Genomic DNA, 18,835 nt, shown 5'->3' with positions numbered 1-18,835 from the left:
GTGCCAGGATTGTAATCAGAGTCTCTGGATCCCATGTGCTGTCTCTTGGTTGGAACCTGCCCTTAAGAGAGCCCCAGAGTTGCCTCAGTGGTGTAATACACAATCAGTGTGACAATCACAGCCTATGGAGAGCCAAGGACTCACCTCTGGACCAGCTGCACGATGCTCTGGGTGTTCATGAAGAAGACCTCCCGGTCAGCCTTCCGCTGTAGGGTGGCTGCGTGGCAGTCCAGGATGGTGGCTATCTGGACAAGCAGACAGGACAGGTCTGGCCACTTATAACCACACAATCTGGTCACCACACAGCAGTCACCAGAAGGACCCACCGTGGGCTCCCATGGAGGATCCACCCAAAGCTCATTCAAAATCTGAAAATTTCATCTCCAAAGCCCTCTCTGGCCACCCAGAATTAGCTCTGTTAGTCCCGCTCAACATATTGCTTGAGGAATTTGAGCTTAGAATGGCAACAGTCCCATTAAGACACATGTATTATGCCTCTCCACAAATATGAGTAGTCTGGGGGAAGGGAAGGGAGTTTCCAACCTTAGGGAAAATGAAGTGGGCTGTTGGCGGGGCGGGGGGGGGGGGGGGGGGGGGGGGTTCTTCTTTTTATAACTAGATTTACTGTTATTAGCATATTGCTTTTGGTAACAAAAAGAATTTTTTTTTCCAGTGGCCTACTTTTTTTTTTTATATAAATTTATTTTTTATTGGTGTTCCATTTGCCTCTCTGGAAAACTGTGTGGAGGTTCCTCAAAGAGTTAAAAATAGATCTGCCCTACGACCCAGCAATTGCACAAAAAAGTATTTTTAATGAAAAACTTGCACAAACAACAAATTCCTAAAATGTCCAAATACGTACTTTTTACAACTGGTGTTCTTTAGAGTTTTGTTTTGGTTATTTTTCAGTTAAGATATATTTACATACCATAGTAATCCCCCCATTCATTCATTCATTCATTTTTTTTAAGTAGGCTCTATGCCTGATTTGGGGCTTAAACTCATGACCCCAGTATCAAAAGCTACATGCTCTACCAATTGAGCCAGACAGGCAACCCTCCCCTTTACAGTATAAAATCAATTGAGTATCTTTCACTATATTCAGAGTTATGCAACCATTTACCACTATGTAATTTAAGAGCATTTTCATCACCCCAGAAAGAAACCTGATAACCATTCCCAGTTTTCTTGATCGCCCTCTCCCAGCCCCTGGCAACCGCTAATACACTTTCTATCTATTTACCTATTTTGGACATTTCATGTACATAGAATCATGTAATCTGTGGTCTTTTGTGACTGGCTTCTTTCCCTTAGCATGTTTTCAAGGTACGTCTATATTGTAGTATAAATCTATATTAGATTCGTTTTTATGATGGAACAATATTCCAACCTCTAGAGTGGTTGACCTCCAGGAATGACCTGATCTATGTTGAACTGTATGTAGTTCCCCCAAATCACCAACATGTGGGTGGGGGAATGATGATGGTATGCAGCCCTTCTAACCAGACAGAGGGCAGAAGGCAAACCAACAGAGGCGGTTCCTCCAAATGCAAATTACCTTTAAAATGCTTAATAAAAGCGACATCCCCTCCTCCAAAATAAATAAATAAATAAATAAATAAATAAATAAATGCATGAAATCAGGCCAATACAGAATTATTAGAGATATTTTATACTACCCGGTAATGCTTTTCATTATTTAAAAATATTCTATATATATATATATGGCCCCAAGATGATTACCTTACAAACACCAGAGGAAGAAAATGAAAGCTAAGGGCTAGCAAGAAAATCCCAGGTGCCTCTATTTCAGCCAGGGTATATTGGGGAAATGCTCACTGTATTTGTACCAATGGCTTACTCCTATTCTGAATCCGAGTAAGGCTCAGTGACTGTGTTCATCTCAACAACTTTGGGGAAAATGCTGGGGTTCTGTAGAGAAGGGCTCAAAAGGAAACTCTAAGCCCCCAGCATCTTGGGTGCTCAATCCATCAGAAGCCAGTGGCCAGCATTTGAGTTCCAGAGGCAGTACCCGGGGGCACCCTAGTGGGACCAGGTAGGGGGCCCGTACCTGCTGGCTGGGGAACTGGCACAGCACCGAGGTAATGTTGCTGGCGTACTGAGCCATCACCCTGCGGACCGACTTCTCCACAGGGGCAGGGATGCGGCCAGACACGCTGGTCATGATTTCCTGCAGCTCCAGCAGTGGCAGTGATGGGTGCCGGAGGGTCGTCATGAGCTTCTGCACCCACTCCTTCAGCTGAAGTGGAGACCACAGCATTAGCCAAAGGTCCTGTGGGGGCATGGGCACCGCCACCCTCCAAAGGCATATACTCAACCCATCTAGACCCAATGAACCAAACATCTAGACCTCTGGGACAGTTCTGAATGGAATGGCCCCCCAACTACAAGAGGAATACACAATTTCCCTGCAGCCCCCTCTTTATGTATCTAGCCAGCCAGCATGGTGTGAGATACAACACGAGGCCACATGAAGAGTTAATGTATGTGGACCCTTGCTTAGAGCCAGACACTGCTCTAAAAACCTTTATTTGTACGATCTCAGTCGATCCTCAGAAACAACCCTACAACGTAGGTATAATCATTATTTCCATTTTACAGTTGAGAAAACTGAAACAAGAGAGGTCGATGAAGTTACCCAAAGTCATCCACTAGTGAGAAGCCAACTCAGGCCATTCAGCTCCAGAGATGCTTAACAGCTACACTATAATGCTTCTGGGCATCCTGGCAGCCGAAATGTTGATGGTCTCTGAATAAGAAGGATAATGGTGCTGACTCCATAGGAGTTGTGTTGTTTAAAAATGAAAGAGCGCATGCCCCAGCAAGTGCAAAGACTAAATTAAAGTTGTAATCACTGCAATCACAAACAGCACAGCGTAGGAGTTAAGAGCATGGATTCTGGGGTCAGATGGTGAGGGCTCAAATCCCATCTCAGCCTTTTCATAGGGGAAACAAGGCAAATTTCTTAGCCCCTCTGTGCCTCAATTTCCTTAGCTATAAAGTGAAAATAAATATCATAGATGGTTGGTAGGATTAAATGATGTAATAAATTTCAAGTATTTAGAGTAGTAGTTGGCACAACCAGAAAAGGGTTGGCCATTACTATCACCACCATCATCACCCCCACCACCACCATCACCACTAGCATCACCACCAGCATTACCATCACCACCACCATCCCCAGCATCACCTCCAGCACCACCACCACCAGCATCACCACCATCACTACCACCATCCCACCAGCATCACCACCAGCATCATCACCACCATCAGCCCCAGCATCACCTCCAGCACCACCATCAACACTACCATCACCACAATCACCAGCACCACCGCCACCACAAGTATAACCTCTACCATCACCACCACTAATGTGTTTTGCTATTTTGAGATAGAATGTGACATGCAATTCTATTGCTATTGATGTTGAACTTAGCATCATTGGCTCTTTCACGGAGGTCTGAAAATATGAAAATTTCTTATTTCTCTACAGAGTAAGAAGGCAATGGGTTCCTGGAATGATGAACAATGGACAGAGTAAGTCTCTGAACAAAATGACTTCTTGTTCTCTCGTTAAGAGGTGACCCACATGGACTCTTTTTTTAACCTACAGCTTGAATATTCTCCATGCTGAGATGAACTGAACCACAATATAGCTTTTACAACATTTTATGATTAAAGAGAAACATACACAGATGTTTACAATCAAATTGAGGAAGTTCCTGAGAATAGGTCCTTCGTAAAAACAACAGAGGGCTATCCATTTTTCCATACTTCACTTTAGTAAAGACCTTGGATCTCATGTAATAAACCCTCCTGGCTCTTCACACAGACTTGTATACATGTGTAGAATACACACCTACCCTTTGCACATGACCTACCTTTTTGCTAAAAATAGGCTCCGGCAGACAGTAGCCACTCATGACGTTGATCAGGTTTTCCAGGACATTGTGGAAAACCTGGTGCAGTTTCTCTCCCATGATAGGCAGAGTTTGCTGAGAAGGGAGCTCGCCTGTGAATGGCTTGGCCTGATGAGACACAAGAATCAGACAGAGTTCAAGGACACCTGCCTCCCTCGAGACAAGATAAACTGAGGGGCAAGGCAGATCTACCAGTACACAACATAATATAATTAGGGGGAAGCCTGAGGGAAAAAGAGCAAAAAAAAAAAAAAAAAAGTCCAGAAGAACACATATCAGAAAGTCAAAATTGCTAAATTCCTGATGTGGGTTTCCCAAATCTCCCCTGTTGCAAATGCTGTATATTGTTATAGACTGTCAGTGGTTTTGGAGGAAGTTAGATCCTTTTGTTCTGCTTTCTAATCAAAATTATCTCCCTCTTTTCCCTATTTGTTTCTATCTTTATTGAATCCCGAAGATAAACAACGAGCAGGATGAAAATTTATGAAATTCTCATGCAAATGTCCCAGCTTTTTGTAAGTCATAAACATTTAGCTTTAGAGAATCGAAAAAAAAGAAAGGAAGGAAGGAAGGAAGGAAGGAAGGAAGGAAGGAAGGAAGAAAGAAAGAAAGAAAGAAAGATAGATAGATAGAAGATAGATAGATAGATAGATGATAGATGGATGGATGGGGATGCCTGGGTGACTCAGCGGTTTAGTGCTGCCTTTGGCCCAGGGTGTGACCCTGGAGACCCGGGATGGAGTCCCACGTCGGGCTCCCTGCATGGAGCCTGCTTCTCCCTCTGCCTGTGTCTCTGCCTCTGTGTGTGTGTGTGTGTGTGTGTATCTCATGAAATAAAATAAAATAAATAAAATAAAATAAATAAAATAAAATAAATAAATAAAATAAAATAAGAAAGAAAGAAGGAAAGAAGGAAGGAAGGAAGGAAGGAAGGAAGGAAGGAAGGAAGGAAGAAGAAAGAAAGAAAGAAAGAAAGAAAGAAAGAAAGAAAGAAAGAAAGAAAGCAAGCAAAGCTCCCCCACAGGGCAACCCTGACCTCACAAATCTGTTTTATTTTATTCTATAAATGTCCACTGAAAGACTACTACACGCAGTTCCTGGGACCCAGTAGCTTTGGGATGTGCTGTTCTACTGGCCTGGAACCATCAGCTTCCCTCCCCCATACCATCCCAATCCTGTGGGTTCCTCTCATCCTTTGAGATTAGCTGGAGAGTCTCCTCCTCCACAATCTGATGCTGGCTTCTCCAGTTGGGTGCCCACAGCAGGAGCTGAGGGCAGTCCCTCCTACTGCACTTATGGAGCCAAATGACAAGGGCTCATCTTGTAGGCAAACATGAACCTGCAGGGATTGGTGGCTAGGCCCTGTCTCATGAACCTGGCATGGGAAATGTTTGCTGAAAGGAATCACATGCAGGTACACACCTTTCTGGTGATCTGAAAAGGCTCAGTCTATGTCTGGCTTTGGGAGCCAACTAAAGAGAATCATGAAAAAAATGACAAGGAAATGAATAGAATATTCTGGAAAAAAGAGGCAATTTGGTTCTTTTTTAAATGCTCTCTTACGGGATCCCTGGGTGGCTCAGCGGTTTAGCGCCTGCTTTCGGCCCCGGGGCATGATCTTGGGGACCCGGGATCTAGTCCCGCATCGGGCTCCCGGCATGGAGCCTGCTTCTTCCTCTGCTCGTGTCTCTGTCTCTCCCTCTCTCTCTCTCTCTGTCTAATAAATAAAAAAATCTTTAAAATAAATAAATAAACGCTCTCTTACTAGCCCTTTTTTTTGTTTTGTTTTTTGTTTTTTACCTCCCCTGGGTACATGTATTAATTATTGCAGGGTAAAAAACACAATACAGGCATGAGTGATTAGCTACCTCTTCATATGCATGCTTTGCTCAGGAAGGTATAATGGTTATTCATTCAGCAGTAAGACATGTTTATTTCTGAGTACCCTGTATGCCCCACGCACTGTGCTAGGCACCAAGGATACAGCAACAAACAAAAAAGTAGTCCTTGACCTCAGAAATCACAGTTTCATGGGAAAGCTTAACAATTAATTGTAAGAATCTAAATTGGAGGGCAGCCCTGGTGGCACAGCGGTTTGGCGCCGCCTGCAGCCTGGGGTGTGATCCTGGAGACCCGGGATCAAGTCCCACATCGGGCTCCCTGCATGGAGCCTGCTTCTCCCTCTGCCTGTGTCTCTGCCTCTCTCTCTCTGTGTCTATGAATGAATAAATGAAATCTTAAAAAAAAAAAAAAAAGAATCTAAATTGGAGGTCCTAGATATCCTAGATACTCTGGTACCCCCTCTACTGGTTCCAAGGATGTGGAGCTGCCCTCACAGCACCTGAACCTCTCCATATACATCCAAAAAATACCTGTGGCACACCTACTTCATGCCTGCCCCGTTTCAAGCACTGGGAATCTAGCAGGGGGTGAGAAAGACAAAAAACACTGGTCTCATGGCACTTTCAATCTAGTGAATGCCAAAAAATATGCCAATAGGACAATCAGTGAGATATAGTGTGTCTGATCACAAATGACAGAGCTAGGGAGAGAAGGGTAGCGGGGCAGGAGGACGAGGAGTATAAGGTCTGGTGTGTGTGCAATTTTTTAAAGGGTGGTCAAAAGAGAAGCTGAAGGAGATGATTCTAAGTGAAGTAAGCCAGCCACAAAAAGACAAATATTGTACAATTCCACTTATAGGAGTTTCCTCCAGTAAGTCAGATTCACAGAGACAGAAAATAGGAAAGCAACTGCCAGGGGCTGTGGGAGGGAGGAATGGGGAGTTAGTGTTAAATGATAGAAGAGTTTTGAGTTGGAAAGATGAGAAAGTTCCAGAGATGAATGGTTGTGCTAGTTGCACAGCAGCATGAATGTACTTAATGTCACTGTACCATACCCTTCAAAACGCCTAAGATACTGAATTTCACATTGTATATCTTACAATTTAAAAATGACAATTAAGGAAATCTGCACGTAGTATAGACTTCAGTTAATGATAATATATCAGTATTGCTTCATCCATTATAATAACGTTATCTATTATTCATAATTATATGTTAATAACTTAATATTGTAGTATGGAAGCTGCTAGTGTGTGGGGTGTGAGCAAAGGCAGACGTGCTTCTGTACCCATCACATTGGCTGCTGGGGGCTCATGGAGGCAACACAAGAGCCAGGAGATTTAAGCGAGCTCCGATCCCTGAATAGGCAAAATGGTGAGCACACCTGAGCCAGCCATGGTGTGACATACCGGGTGCACTTTAGAAGGGTCATCGAGCTCCAGCCTGGCCACCACACAGCCTGCTTCCAGCATGGCCCCAGGGCGCTTGATGTACTTCACCTGGCCACTTTCCTGCACGTTCAGAGTCATGATCATCTTCATCACCTGTTTTGCAGAAAGGAGAAATAAGATGAGCCCACTGGGACTGGCTTGTGTAGTGACAGCCAGAGTCACTTAGAACTAGTACTCTGGAGCAGGGACTTGGTCATTTAAATAGAATGATTTGGGGGCACTTGGGTGGGGCAGTTGGTTAAGCACCCAACTCTTGGTTTCAGCTCAAGTCATAATTTCAAGGTTGTGAGCCCCACATTGGGCTTGGTTCTCAGTATGAAGTCTGCTTAAAACTCTTCCTCACTCTCTGCTGAAAGAGAGAATGGAAGAAAGGCTGACTCCTTGGGCAGAGTTCAAGTGTAAAGGATGGAAGGAGCTAGCATTTGCCGGAAGCCTGTAGAGTGCCAGGCTCAATGCTGTTCGTGAATTATCTTCATCTGCAAAGCCAGCTAGGAAGGCAGGTGTTTACAGTACCCATTTTACAGACACGGGAACTGATCTTTATTGTAAAGACTCCCTCTTAGGAATACAGTTTTGTTTGTTAAATATTTTATTTATTTATTCATGAGGATACACAGAGAGGAGAGAGAGAGAGAGGCAGAGACACAGGCAGAGGGAGAAGCAGGCTCCATGCAGGGAGCCTGACGTGGGACTCGATCCTGGGTCTCCAGGATCACGCCCTGGGCTGAAGGTGGCGCTAAACCGCTGAGCCACCGGGCTGCCCATGGAATACAGTTAAGTTATACTATATGGAGGTGCTTAACACAGACATTCCTAAAATGTGGTGCATTTGGTGACCAGCTCCTTTTTTAAAGACAGTGAGAGGGATCCCTGGGTGGCGCAGCGGTTTGGCGCCTGCCTTTGGCCCAGGGCGCGATCCTGGAGACCCGGGATCGAATCCCACATCAGGCTCCCGGCGCATGGAGCCTGCTTCTCCCTCTGCCTGTGTCTCTGCCTCTCTCTCTTTCTCTCTGTATGACTATCATAAATAAATAAAATTTAAAAAAAAAATTTTAAAGACAGTGAGAAAACCCTCGGGGGAATCTTTCGTGACATGAAGAATGTCCTCCTTGTAGGATCGCCAGTCCCTTTAACTGGCCTGAGAGTCTGCATGTGTGGACGTGATGCACCTTGTCACCACGGTGTGGGATGCAGTCAGCACTGTGCTCCTTTTGCTCAGCGGTTCAGCTTGGGCTCCCAAGACAGGCCAGGGCTGGAACCCCAGCACCCCACCTATCACTCTGTGATCTCCAGCAGGTGCCTTCCTCTCTCTGAGCCTCAGTTTCCCAAACTTTTAAATGGAGAAGAATGGCCTCACCTCATACGGCTCTCATAAGGATTGCTCAGGACCCCGGCGCATGGCAGGAGGCCAGCAAGTATTAGCTCCTACTGCTGCTGTATTTTCGTTGTCATTATCATTATTATTTATCTTGGCAGCATGGAATGGAGCCCAGGTGTGAATCCTAGCCCCGTGGGACCTTGGATTCCTTAGCCTGCCTGGGTCCCATTTCTTCATGTGTAAAATGGGGATCCTATCTGTGCCCATCTCCTGTGATTGCTGGGAAGATGACAGAAGGTAATTACACAAGTAAAATGCCTAGAAGGCACTTGCCACGTGGCAAACACTTTGGCTTACACTTTGTAAATCACCACCATGGTTATTACTAACCTGTTCTTACCTGCTCCTACGGAGGTATACATTTTTAAGGTTTTTCCCTTTGGATACTGCAGAGAATGGAGGCTCAACCCCACACACTGGCTCTCTGAGGAACTGGCCGGATGGTGGCCCAGGGGAGAGGTGAGACCCACTGGCTCAGGTGCAGGGGCAATGCAGGATGGCCCTCCCTCGGGAAGTGGGATGGAGGGGAGGCCTGGCTGCAGCCCCACAGCAAGGGCTGGCTCTGTGCTCACCTCCATGTCAGCGTAGCTGCTCCCAGCCTCAACGTGGCCCCCGTCCTCCACCGTGTACTGCATTAGCTTCCCGGCCGAAGGGGCTCTCAGAACCGTAGGATCATTCTCCTTCTCAAACACACAGGTCTTGTTGCCGATGGTAATACGATAACTGGGAGACAGAAGGGGTGGGTTGGTAGATGGAGGAGGCCCATCAACCCAGCATGCCCAAGTCTGGCTTTCGACAATGTTTTCCCCTTTCTAAAGACAGCCTGGAGTGTCACCCTGTGTGTGGTCTTCGGGATTCCACTTGCCCAAATGCTGGCGTCTGACAGTTACCACAGAGATACTGGGAATGAATTAGGTGAGCAAATGGTGTGGCCTTTTTCTGTCTGAAAACTAGTTTACTGATATAATTCTGAAAGGCACAGTGAGAGCAATCGATATTATCTGATAAATATGTACCAACTTTAAATCTTCACCTTATAACTGAAATGGGAAGAGTATGCCCCTGGGAGGAGCCTATGATAATCCTGAATATTCCTGGCAGACACAACAAAGCTTAAAAAGGTAATAAAACAGTGCTCTGGCTGGGATGAATCCAGTCTGCCTTCTTCCAAAACTTCCAAGATTGGGAAGAGAGACAACTTCCTAAGCGGAGCTGTTCTAGGCATGGGGCCTCTAGTGCCCCAGCCCCCACTTGGGCTTATCTCTCCTACGCTGGAGGGGAGTGGGTTTGTGCTGCCCATTCAGCTTGGCTGGTCTACGTTTCATTGTATGAGCTCAGTGTGGTCAGATGAATCAGAACAGGAGGGTCTTTGAGTTGATCTCATGACGCCTCCATGCTAAGTGCCTCCAGAACATCCTGCATTTTGCTTATGCAGGTACACAGTGACCTGTCCTGCCACTTCTGCTTGTTTGATGTGTCCTGTTCGCCAATAGGCTCCACGAGTCGTGATCATGGTCTTATCCCAACACCCAGCCCTGTGCCACTGGGTTGCTGCCCTAACTGGATGTAGGTAGACAGAGGCTGCTCTAACCAGATGGCTGCATCTCCTCCAAGCCTGCACTCAGATGGGTGTAGGCACTGCAGCCCAGATTAGGAGCAGCTGACACACTGTTACATGCCTTGCAAGCAATAGAGCCGGAGGGAGTCATGTCCCATTCAGCTCTGAATCCTCTCACGTTACTAGAAACAGGCCTCCTGGGAACCTTCCCAGTACGTCTGCCAGTTCTGTAATTTCCAAGGAAGAGATTAACCTTTCCATGGGCCTCAGAATTTTTTGAAGAAGGTACTTTATCTAAGACCCTTGGGCTACACATAGCTGGCTTTATATTTTATTTATTTGAGAGAAAGAACATGACTGGGGGCGGGAGGGCTCAGAGGGAGAAGCAGACTCCCCCACTAAGCAGGGAGCCTCATGTGGAGCTTGATTCCAGGACCCCCAGGATCACGACCTAAGCTGAAGGCAGATGCCCAACCGACTGAGCCACCCAGGCACCCCAGGCTTTATATTTTTGAGCCCCACGGGAAAGATTGGCTTTGTGTTGCCCCCCCAGACCATGTACCTGTCAAACTCTTCTTTCATGTAGGTGGTATAGCTGTTACCATTATAGGACAGCAGCAAGCCACCGTCACTCAGCCGGTGGGCGTCGATCTCAATGTGACTGTCATTCATGATGAGGATGAACATGGTCAGAGATTGTCGGGCCACCTGCGGGGACAGGCTGTGTCCCTGCCTGAATTCTGGAGGCCTCTGCTTGTCCCTGTGCCCCAGAGCACCACCTTCCCCCATACCACCACCAGCAACGGCTAGTGTCCATGATGGGAGTGCCACCCTCAGGCAGCAGAGAGCTTGCAGTCAGTATCCTACACCTGTCCCATGGGGAGGCTCATGGCCATCGGCTACAGTTGTAGTTACAGCCTGGTCATCTCCTGCCAATCACATTCCCTTCTCATTCCTGTCCCTAAGCATCAGCCCCAAGCAGGGCTGCCCTGAGTAGGAGGGAGAAGTGGGGGTTCTCACTGGGGGTGAAGCAGCCCTGGAGACTCCACCAGTGACCAGGACTCTGCCCTCCCCAGGTCCAGCTCTGCCCAGGGGCATACAAGACATTTGGGACACTTGAGAGAGGCACAAGTGGTTCAACTCTGCACTTCAATCTGACACCTAGCCCTGGGTTTAGTGTAGGTGCGCTCTCTCAGAATACAAAAACACCTTCAATCTCTAAAATACATTGAAACAAAAGGTAGCAAGAAACAGAAGAATGTGTGTTGCAACATTATTCATGGTAACAATAGGACTGAGAAGCAAACTAACTATCCAACAACCTTGTAATGGAATATTCTAGATCTGCACTGTCAAATATGGCAGCCTCTAGCTGGGCTGGCTATTAACATGTAAATTTTTAAAAAATATTTTATTTATTCACGAGAGACAGAGAGAGGCAGAGACATAGGCAGAGGGAGAACCAGGCTCCCCATGGGGACCCCAAAGGGGCCTCAATCCCAGGACACTGGGATCACAACCTGAGCCAAAGGCAGACGCTCAACCACTGAGCCACCCAGGTGCCCCTTACATGTAAATTAGCTTAACTTAAATAATGTATAAAATTCAGTTCCTCAGTGCTCGGGAGCCAAGGTGGCCATACTGGACAGCAGAGATACAGAACATTTCCATTCCTATGGAAAGTTCCACTGGACACCACATGATATTAAGAAAACTTGTTAATAACATGGGAAAGCATTATGCCATGAGAATATCAAAGCAGTATAACAGTATTTGCACCATGATATCAACTTTGTAAAATTAGTAAGGAAAAAAAGAATTAGAAGAGATCTGCTGAAACGTTCATAGGGATTGCCTCCCAGAGTCAAAACACAATGGGTTTGTTCTTCTGATGTTTTCTGCTTGTTTGAAATTTTTAAATTTTATACACTAAGCAAATGTCATATTTAAAATTATGCTGGGGGAACGAGGCCCCCAAAATAGCCAAGAAGCATGGAGGGGTAAAGGGAAGTGGTTTGACAGTGTGCCCCCATGGATAACATGCTTGTTTAGCTAAACCCTGAAAACCCCCAAAACTGGAAGTGTAACATGTGCTCAGTCATCTGAGAAATAAAGTAACAGGAGCACTGGGTAGCTCAGTGGTTGAACGTCTGCCTTTGGCTCAGGTCATGATCCCAGAGTCCTGGGATTTAGTCCCCCATCAGGGTCCCCATGGGGAACCTGCTTCTCCTTCTGCCTGTGTCTCTGCCTCTCTCTATGTATCTCTCACAAATAAGTAAAATCTTTTTAAAAAGTGAAAAAAATAAAAGTAAGAGGTCATAAAAATTCTGCCTCAAAGCCAGACTCGAGTTCTGTTATCTTTTCCCTCCTGAGAAGGAGGCCTTAGCTTCTTGGGGACACTTTGCCCCCACAGATCACTCTGACCCGGATGCAGGACCTGATCCTGTGCCCACACATCTCAGATACCTCTGATATTCTCTGCTGAACTGACCCCAGATGCCCCAGGAAGGGTAACTGGATACTTCTGACAGAGGACAGCATCCCAAGTAATAATATCCAGGGAAGCCCAAGGAGGCCAGGGACAGATGAGAAAGCCACACATTGATCTTTAGTGCAGAGACACAGGACAGATCTGGCCTCCCAGCCCCTAGAAATGAACCCACACACTATGCCAGCTCAGCAAAGGTCCTGCTCATGCTCTGTACTGGACTGGATATTGTCCCCACCCCCCTTCTAAATGCACATCCTTCCTGGCACCTCCAAAACAACTCTACATGGAAATAACATCTTTGCAAATGTTAGATGAGGTCATACTGGAGCAGAATGAACCCTAAATGCAGTCTGACTGGTGTTCTTCAGAGCAGACACACAACAAGAAGACAATGCAAACACACGAACACACACACGAACACACACACACACACACACACACACACACACACTCACAGAAAAGGCGGCCATATGAAGCCAGAAGCATAGCTTGGAGGGACAGTCTACAAGCCAGGGAACAGCAAGAACTGCCCCACAACCACCAGGAGCCAGGAAAGCATGAGACAGAGTCTTTCTTGGAGACTTCAAAGAGAACAGGGCCCAACTGACACCTTGATTTTAGATTCTGGCCTTCAGACTTTGAGAGGATACATTTCTGTATTCTGTAGCCCCAGGACACTAACACATGCTCCACTATACCTTGTGAGTATCGCACAAGCCCACATGCTCCAAAACCCAAAGTTGCTCAAGTTTCAAGGGCAGGGGACTGCCTGGGGAGTCCCAGGACCCAGGCAGAAGCAAGTCCACTCCAGAAATAAAAACTCCCACCAGCCTCCAGCGCGGAGACAGCCGAAAAACCTGGGGCCTTCACCTTGAGAATGTACTTAACATCTCCATAAATTAATTCCACGTCCACGATGTTGAGCAGAGAAGCTGCAGGAAGGACTTGGCCCCTGAAAGAAAAGACAAACTCGGGGTCAGCTATGGGAAGAACGAGAACTCTAGGGCCACCCCTTGATTTAAACAAATCACTCAGCTCTTTGCCTTGCCTAAGCACCAACACACCTGGCTGTATTTAAAAAGCTAAATCCAACAAAAAGGCAAGGGATGTGACATTGTTCAGAACTTAAGGAAATAGCACTGGCTAAAAGGTGAGACATTTAAAAAGGGCTTTCCAGGGAGCAAAATCCATAATGCTTGTTCTCAGAAAAATTCCCTCCATGGGAATTGTGCCACATGCTTAGGAAAGAAACTGGCTCATGCGTTGCAACTCTGTAATGATGTGTAAGCATGATAACCACGCCCTAACATCTCTTGTCTTTTTTGTTGTTGTTGTTGTTGTTCATCTCTTTTTAAATTTGTTTTGGTAGTTTCATTTGCCTATCACAGTGTCTCTGGAGGTGATTTCTGCCTCTACCCCAGGACATCTGGCAATGTCTGGAGACATACTTGATGGTCCTGCTCTTGGTGGAGAGAGGGGAGACAGTGTGGACAGAGGGCCAGGGATGCTAACTTCCCACAGTGCATGGGACAGCCCCCTCTTGCAATAAAAAATGAATCAGCTCTAAATGTCAAGGGTCGTGGGGCTGAGAAACGCTGGCCCATCCTGACAGTGAGCACCTGGCCATTACCTACCCTGCTGCTCCACTTCACTGGTCACATCTGATTAGGCGAGGGTCTGGAAGGAACATTTGCAGAGGTGACCAGTCACCTGCTCTGTTTCTCAAATGCACCTCCTCTCTGAACTCGAGTACCATGACGTACCTTACACAAGTCAGCAGGAATAAGCACACAGCTGTCTGCCCACTGCCTGGAGAATCCCATCCCTGGCGACCTCCTCCAGGGCAGCCCGGGTTCACACGTGAGGAATTGCGGAGGCAAGCACATAGGAGGGATTCACTAACTGTCTGCTGGCTGATTATCTGCCTTACTTGCCACTAACGCACATCCCACCAGGGGAAGATAAATGATCTGTGCACTCTACCTTTCCAGCGAGTGTAAGAAATCCGTCATGCATGTTCTGAACATTGCGTCGGCCACATTCAAGGCTCCGCACACCACCCCGAGCATGATATCTGGCTTCTCAGCCTAGGAAAGACTCTGCATGTCAGGGTCATTGGGGACCAAGCCCATGGGGAGCTGCGGGGTGGGGGTAGGGGATGCTCTGTGAACCCAAGGAGAGAAGCAGGCAACTCCCCACCTGCACTTTCTCAGCAATGAGGTGATCCAACCACCCTGTGTCGATGTCATTGTTCTGGAAGCTTGCAGTCTCCAGCAGGTTAATGAGATACTCCACGGTGGTCCTGAAGTCACCCCGGATGGACAGTTCCTTCAAAGCCACCACCATGTTCCTTGAGGAGAAAGGCATATGGATTGTTTTCCAAATTAATATATGAGACAACAGAGCCCCCGCGTGGTTCTCAGAGATCCAGAGTAGCACAGTTGAGAGAGGAGGCTGAGTCCAATGGTCCAGGTTTCAATCTCAGCTCCAGCATGTACGGGTCAGGCAATCTTAGGCAAGTGATTTAACCACTTTAAGCCTTAGTTTCCCCATCTGGAAAATGGGGAAATAACCCTTGACTTCACATGGGTGCTTGAGGATTAAAATGAGACAATCCATATAAAGTACACAGTTGCAGATAAATAAGGTCAGCTGCTATGAATATGATTAATTAGTTATTTTAATTATTATCAACCACTGCCAGTCGCTCTGCCTCTCTCCAGCTGGACCTCTCAAATCCCCAGAGCAGATGCCACCCCCTCGCCATCCAGACAGTTGCTCTGCTGGGTATGCATGGAGTGCATTTATGAATGGCCAATACTGCTACCCCACCCAGGTTGTGGCGGTCACCTGTCTGCATGTGCTTTATTGGTCACCACCACCCATTTCCCAGAAAATCTCCCCCTAAAGAGGGCTCCAGTCCAAAGGCCTGAACCTCTCACTCCCTATGAAGTCATAGGGAGAGTGTTTTGCACCGGAAAGAGGAGGCATTAGAAAAATTCCCTTCCTGGGAGAGGAGAGTTTTAACACCTGTCATGGCGTTCCTGCATGCATTGAGCAAGTGTGGCCGAAGGGCAAGAACCACCCCAGCTCAGGGGTGGGGAAATGAAGATGCTCTGAGGTCAAATGAGCACATCAACAGTCTATGGAAGTCAAGTATGGCACTGGAGTCTGCATGTAAGGGTCAAACTACTGGGCTCAAGGGTGGCCAATTTGTCCCACTTTGCCCAGGACATGCCCAATTTTAGCAGTGAGAAATCTCACATCCTGGGAAGCCCTCAGTCCTGGGGTAACTGGCATAGCCAGTCCCCCTATTAGACTCTGACAATAATAGCAAAAGCTAGAGTGACACCTGGGTGGCTCAGTCAGCTAAGCATCCAATAAGATTTTGGCTCAGGTCATGATCTCAGGGTCGTGAGATCCCTTGTGTTAGGCTCCTCGCTCAGTGGGGAGCCTACTTAAGATTCTCCCTCTCCCTCTGTCCCTCCCCGCTTGTTTTCTTTCAAAAAAAAAAAGGGGGGGGGGATCCCTGGGTGACGCAACAGTTTAGCGCCTGCCTTTGGCCCAGGGCACCATCCTGGAGACCCGGGATCGAATCCCACGTCGGGCTCCCGGTGCATGGAGCCTGCTTCTCCCTCTGCCTCTCTCTCTCTCTCTCTCTCTCTCTCTCTCTCTGTGACTATCATAAATTTTAAAAAATTAAAAAAAAAAAAGTTTTAAAAAAAGAAAGCAAGCCAGAATTTTCCCTCTGAATTTTGTTGAAGTCCATATTGGTCATTCAGAGCATGGAACAAGCCACAGGCCATTTCCATCAGAGTGGGCTGGACTGGCTGGCCTCCCTCCCTCTTCAAGTTTTCACTCAGCATGATTACAATGAATTACATAAAGCCGGCAAAGAAAGCCCACTCATCAAAATCACCAAACTCAATTTAATTCATGACTTTTTATTATTTAGTATCTTTTTAAAGATTAAAAAAAAAACTTTTTTTTTAGAGAAAGAGAAAATGAGGGGGTCGGGGGAGACAAAATCCTAACCAGCCTCCATGCTCAGCGAGGAACCCTACACAGGGCTTGATTTCATGATCCTGAGATCATGACCTGAGCTGAAATCAAGAGTCAGATGCTTAATTAACTGAGCCACCCAGGCGCCCCTAAAGATTTTATTTTAAAGTAAGTGCTACACTCACTGTGGGGCTTGAACTTATAACCCCAAGATCAAGAGTCTTGTGCTCAGAGTCCCTGAGTGGCTCAGTCGATTAAGTATCTGCCTTCCATTCAGGTCATGATCTCAGGGTCCCAGGATCAAGCCCATCGGGCTCCCTGCTCAGTGGGGAATCTCCTTCTTCCTCCCCCTCTGCCCTTTCTCATGTGTGCTTTCTCTCTCTCAAAATAAATTTAAGAAAGAAAGAGTCGCATCCTCTGCATACTGAGCCATCCAGGCATCCCAATTATAAAGCTTTTTAAACAAAATGTCCACAAAGTCTTTGGGATTTTTTCAGTCTAAAGGACAGTTATTCATCCATACAAGAACATTTATTCATAAAAAAACATTTATTCATGAAGCGAGCTGGTATTTACCTTTTTACACTCAGGACAAGGCAGAAGAAATATAAGATGTGGGTGTTTCATGACTCAAGAACCCCTTTGTCAATGTGGGCTTCTCCAGGACCTACTTAGTAGGCTTAAAGATATCACACACACACTTTTTTCTTAAAAGCTATGTACTTGGCATCTTTTAAATTTTGATATCCCCTTGAACATTTTGGATCTCCTCCAAGTGCAACCTGTAAGGAGCTCAAGACCAAAGGACCATGGCGAGCTCATGAGCTCCTCTGACTTTAATCTCAGATACAGGAAGAGGGCAGACCTTGCCTTTGGACTTCAGCAAAGGGCATTTAAGATAGGGTCTGCTCTATGATTCGCTCCTCTATCTTCTGAAGTTCTACTGCATCTGAAGCCACAGGCTTTTAGTTTCTGGAAGGAAGGAGGGAAAGAAGGAGGGGAGGAGGGAGATACTAACGAAATGGCCTCTTCCCGGTTCTCTCCCCAGGAGAAGCAGTGACCGAACTGGGAATCAGCAAATTCGTGTAAGCCGCCAGCAGCTGCCACGCTGAAATAACCCCACACATTCTTGCTGCTCCGGAAATTCAGTTCCTGAACTGTTCCGGAGCTTGGCTTAAACCCCTGGAGCCAAGAAAACAAAAGCAAAATGAGAGAAAAAATAAATAACAACCATCACTCCAGATATACTTGCATCAGAATTAAATCCTAGGGAAACCCAAGAACCCCCACGACAACCAAAAGCTTACTGTGATCAATAGAACATTGATATCTCCCACTAAGGGTGCGGGTGTATCTATCTGTGGGTATACCCACATCAGCAAGTCCATGCACGCATGCAATTTTTATTTTAAAAAAACTACAAAAATAAATAACCAAGTTGGGATGGGGGGGAGAAGGTATGGACACAATATGGGTGAATGTTGTTCACAAGATGGAGCTGAGTGAAGGTACATTCTGATTTTATAAGCTTGACATTGTCAGTCATAAAAAGTTTAAATGAAAGAGAAGAGGGGTTGGATTTTGAATTCCAGATTATGAACATTCCAGCAGATAAAGAAATTCAATGCTAACACACACCTAATTTGCTATTGGTGGTGGGGGAAGGACCATCCCTCTGAGCATAATTTTGGTAAGAGGGGGTGGACATGGACCCTCTCGCTGGGATTAGGGCTCTTGATGTGTGTAATGGAGGCATCTGTTTTGAGAGATGGAGAATATCAGGGGCTGGGGCTATTTCCACTCTTAATCTTTCATCTTCCCAGGCACCTGTAAACAAGCCATCAATCCCCCAAAAAGATTTCCCATTTTCTTTGTCCAGGCCAGAGTCCGTAGTTTGCAGCCAAAGATGTCAAGCTGATACAGTTTACAATTCTTTCATTAAAAGGGGGCTGGGGGGTGTCATATCTCTCTCTTACCCTGAGTATCTTGAATGTAATCATTAAACAATTAGGTTGTGGTTGATTATGGAAGCTGTCTGACAATCAACCATAAGTAAGCATGTAAAGTAACAGAGGCCAGCTGGCTGTTTTTTTTAAGACACAAAGAACAAGTCACTAAGGAACTCCTTACATGGGACCAGACTCCATTTATGGGGCAGCAAAGAGTCCAAGGG

At 46.3% G+C, this 18,835-nt stretch overlaps 1 protein-coding gene across 7 annotated transcripts in view; it reads right to left on the bottom strand.

Moving 5' to 3' along the window:
• ACACB (acetyl-CoA carboxylase beta) overlaps nucleotides 1-18,835 on the bottom strand; it is a 132,333-nt gene that overhangs the window by 50,569 nt on the left and 62,929 nt on the right. For all 7 annotated transcript variants that reach the window (XR_005983814.1, XM_041729465.1, XM_041729464.1 and 4 more), the window contains 10 exons: nucleotides 17,681-17,844; nucleotides 14,860-15,010; nucleotides 14,644-14,747; nucleotides 13,531-13,612; nucleotides 10,732-10,877; nucleotides 9,184-9,334; nucleotides 7,192-7,326; nucleotides 3,903-4,049; nucleotides 2,072-2,260; nucleotides 145-245 (listed from right to left, as the gene is read on the bottom strand). Coding sequence is in view for 6 of the 7 variants with exons in the window: in XM_041729465.1 (XP_041585399.1) it covers nucleotides 145-245; nucleotides 2,072-2,260; nucleotides 3,903-4,049; nucleotides 7,192-7,326; nucleotides 9,184-9,334; nucleotides 10,732-10,877; nucleotides 13,531-13,612; nucleotides 14,644-14,747; nucleotides 14,860-15,010; nucleotides 17,681-17,844 (1,370 nt within the window). In the remaining variant the exon portion in view is untranslated. The remainder of the gene's footprint in view (nucleotides 1-144; nucleotides 246-2,071; nucleotides 2,261-3,902; nucleotides 4,050-7,191; nucleotides 7,327-9,183; nucleotides 9,335-10,731; nucleotides 10,878-13,530; nucleotides 13,613-14,643; nucleotides 14,748-14,859; nucleotides 15,011-17,680; nucleotides 17,845-18,835) is intronic.

Source organism: Vulpes lagopus, chromosome 14 (assembly GCF_018345385.1).
Source record: "Vulpes lagopus strain Blue_001 chromosome 14, ASM1834538v1, whole genome shotgun sequence".
In the NCBI taxonomy this organism is placed as follows: Eukaryota; Metazoa; Chordata; class Mammalia; order Carnivora; family Canidae; genus Vulpes; species Vulpes lagopus.
The sequence above is the reverse complement of the archived record's forward strand: the minus strand, read 5'-3'. Positions and strand labels throughout refer to the sequence as shown.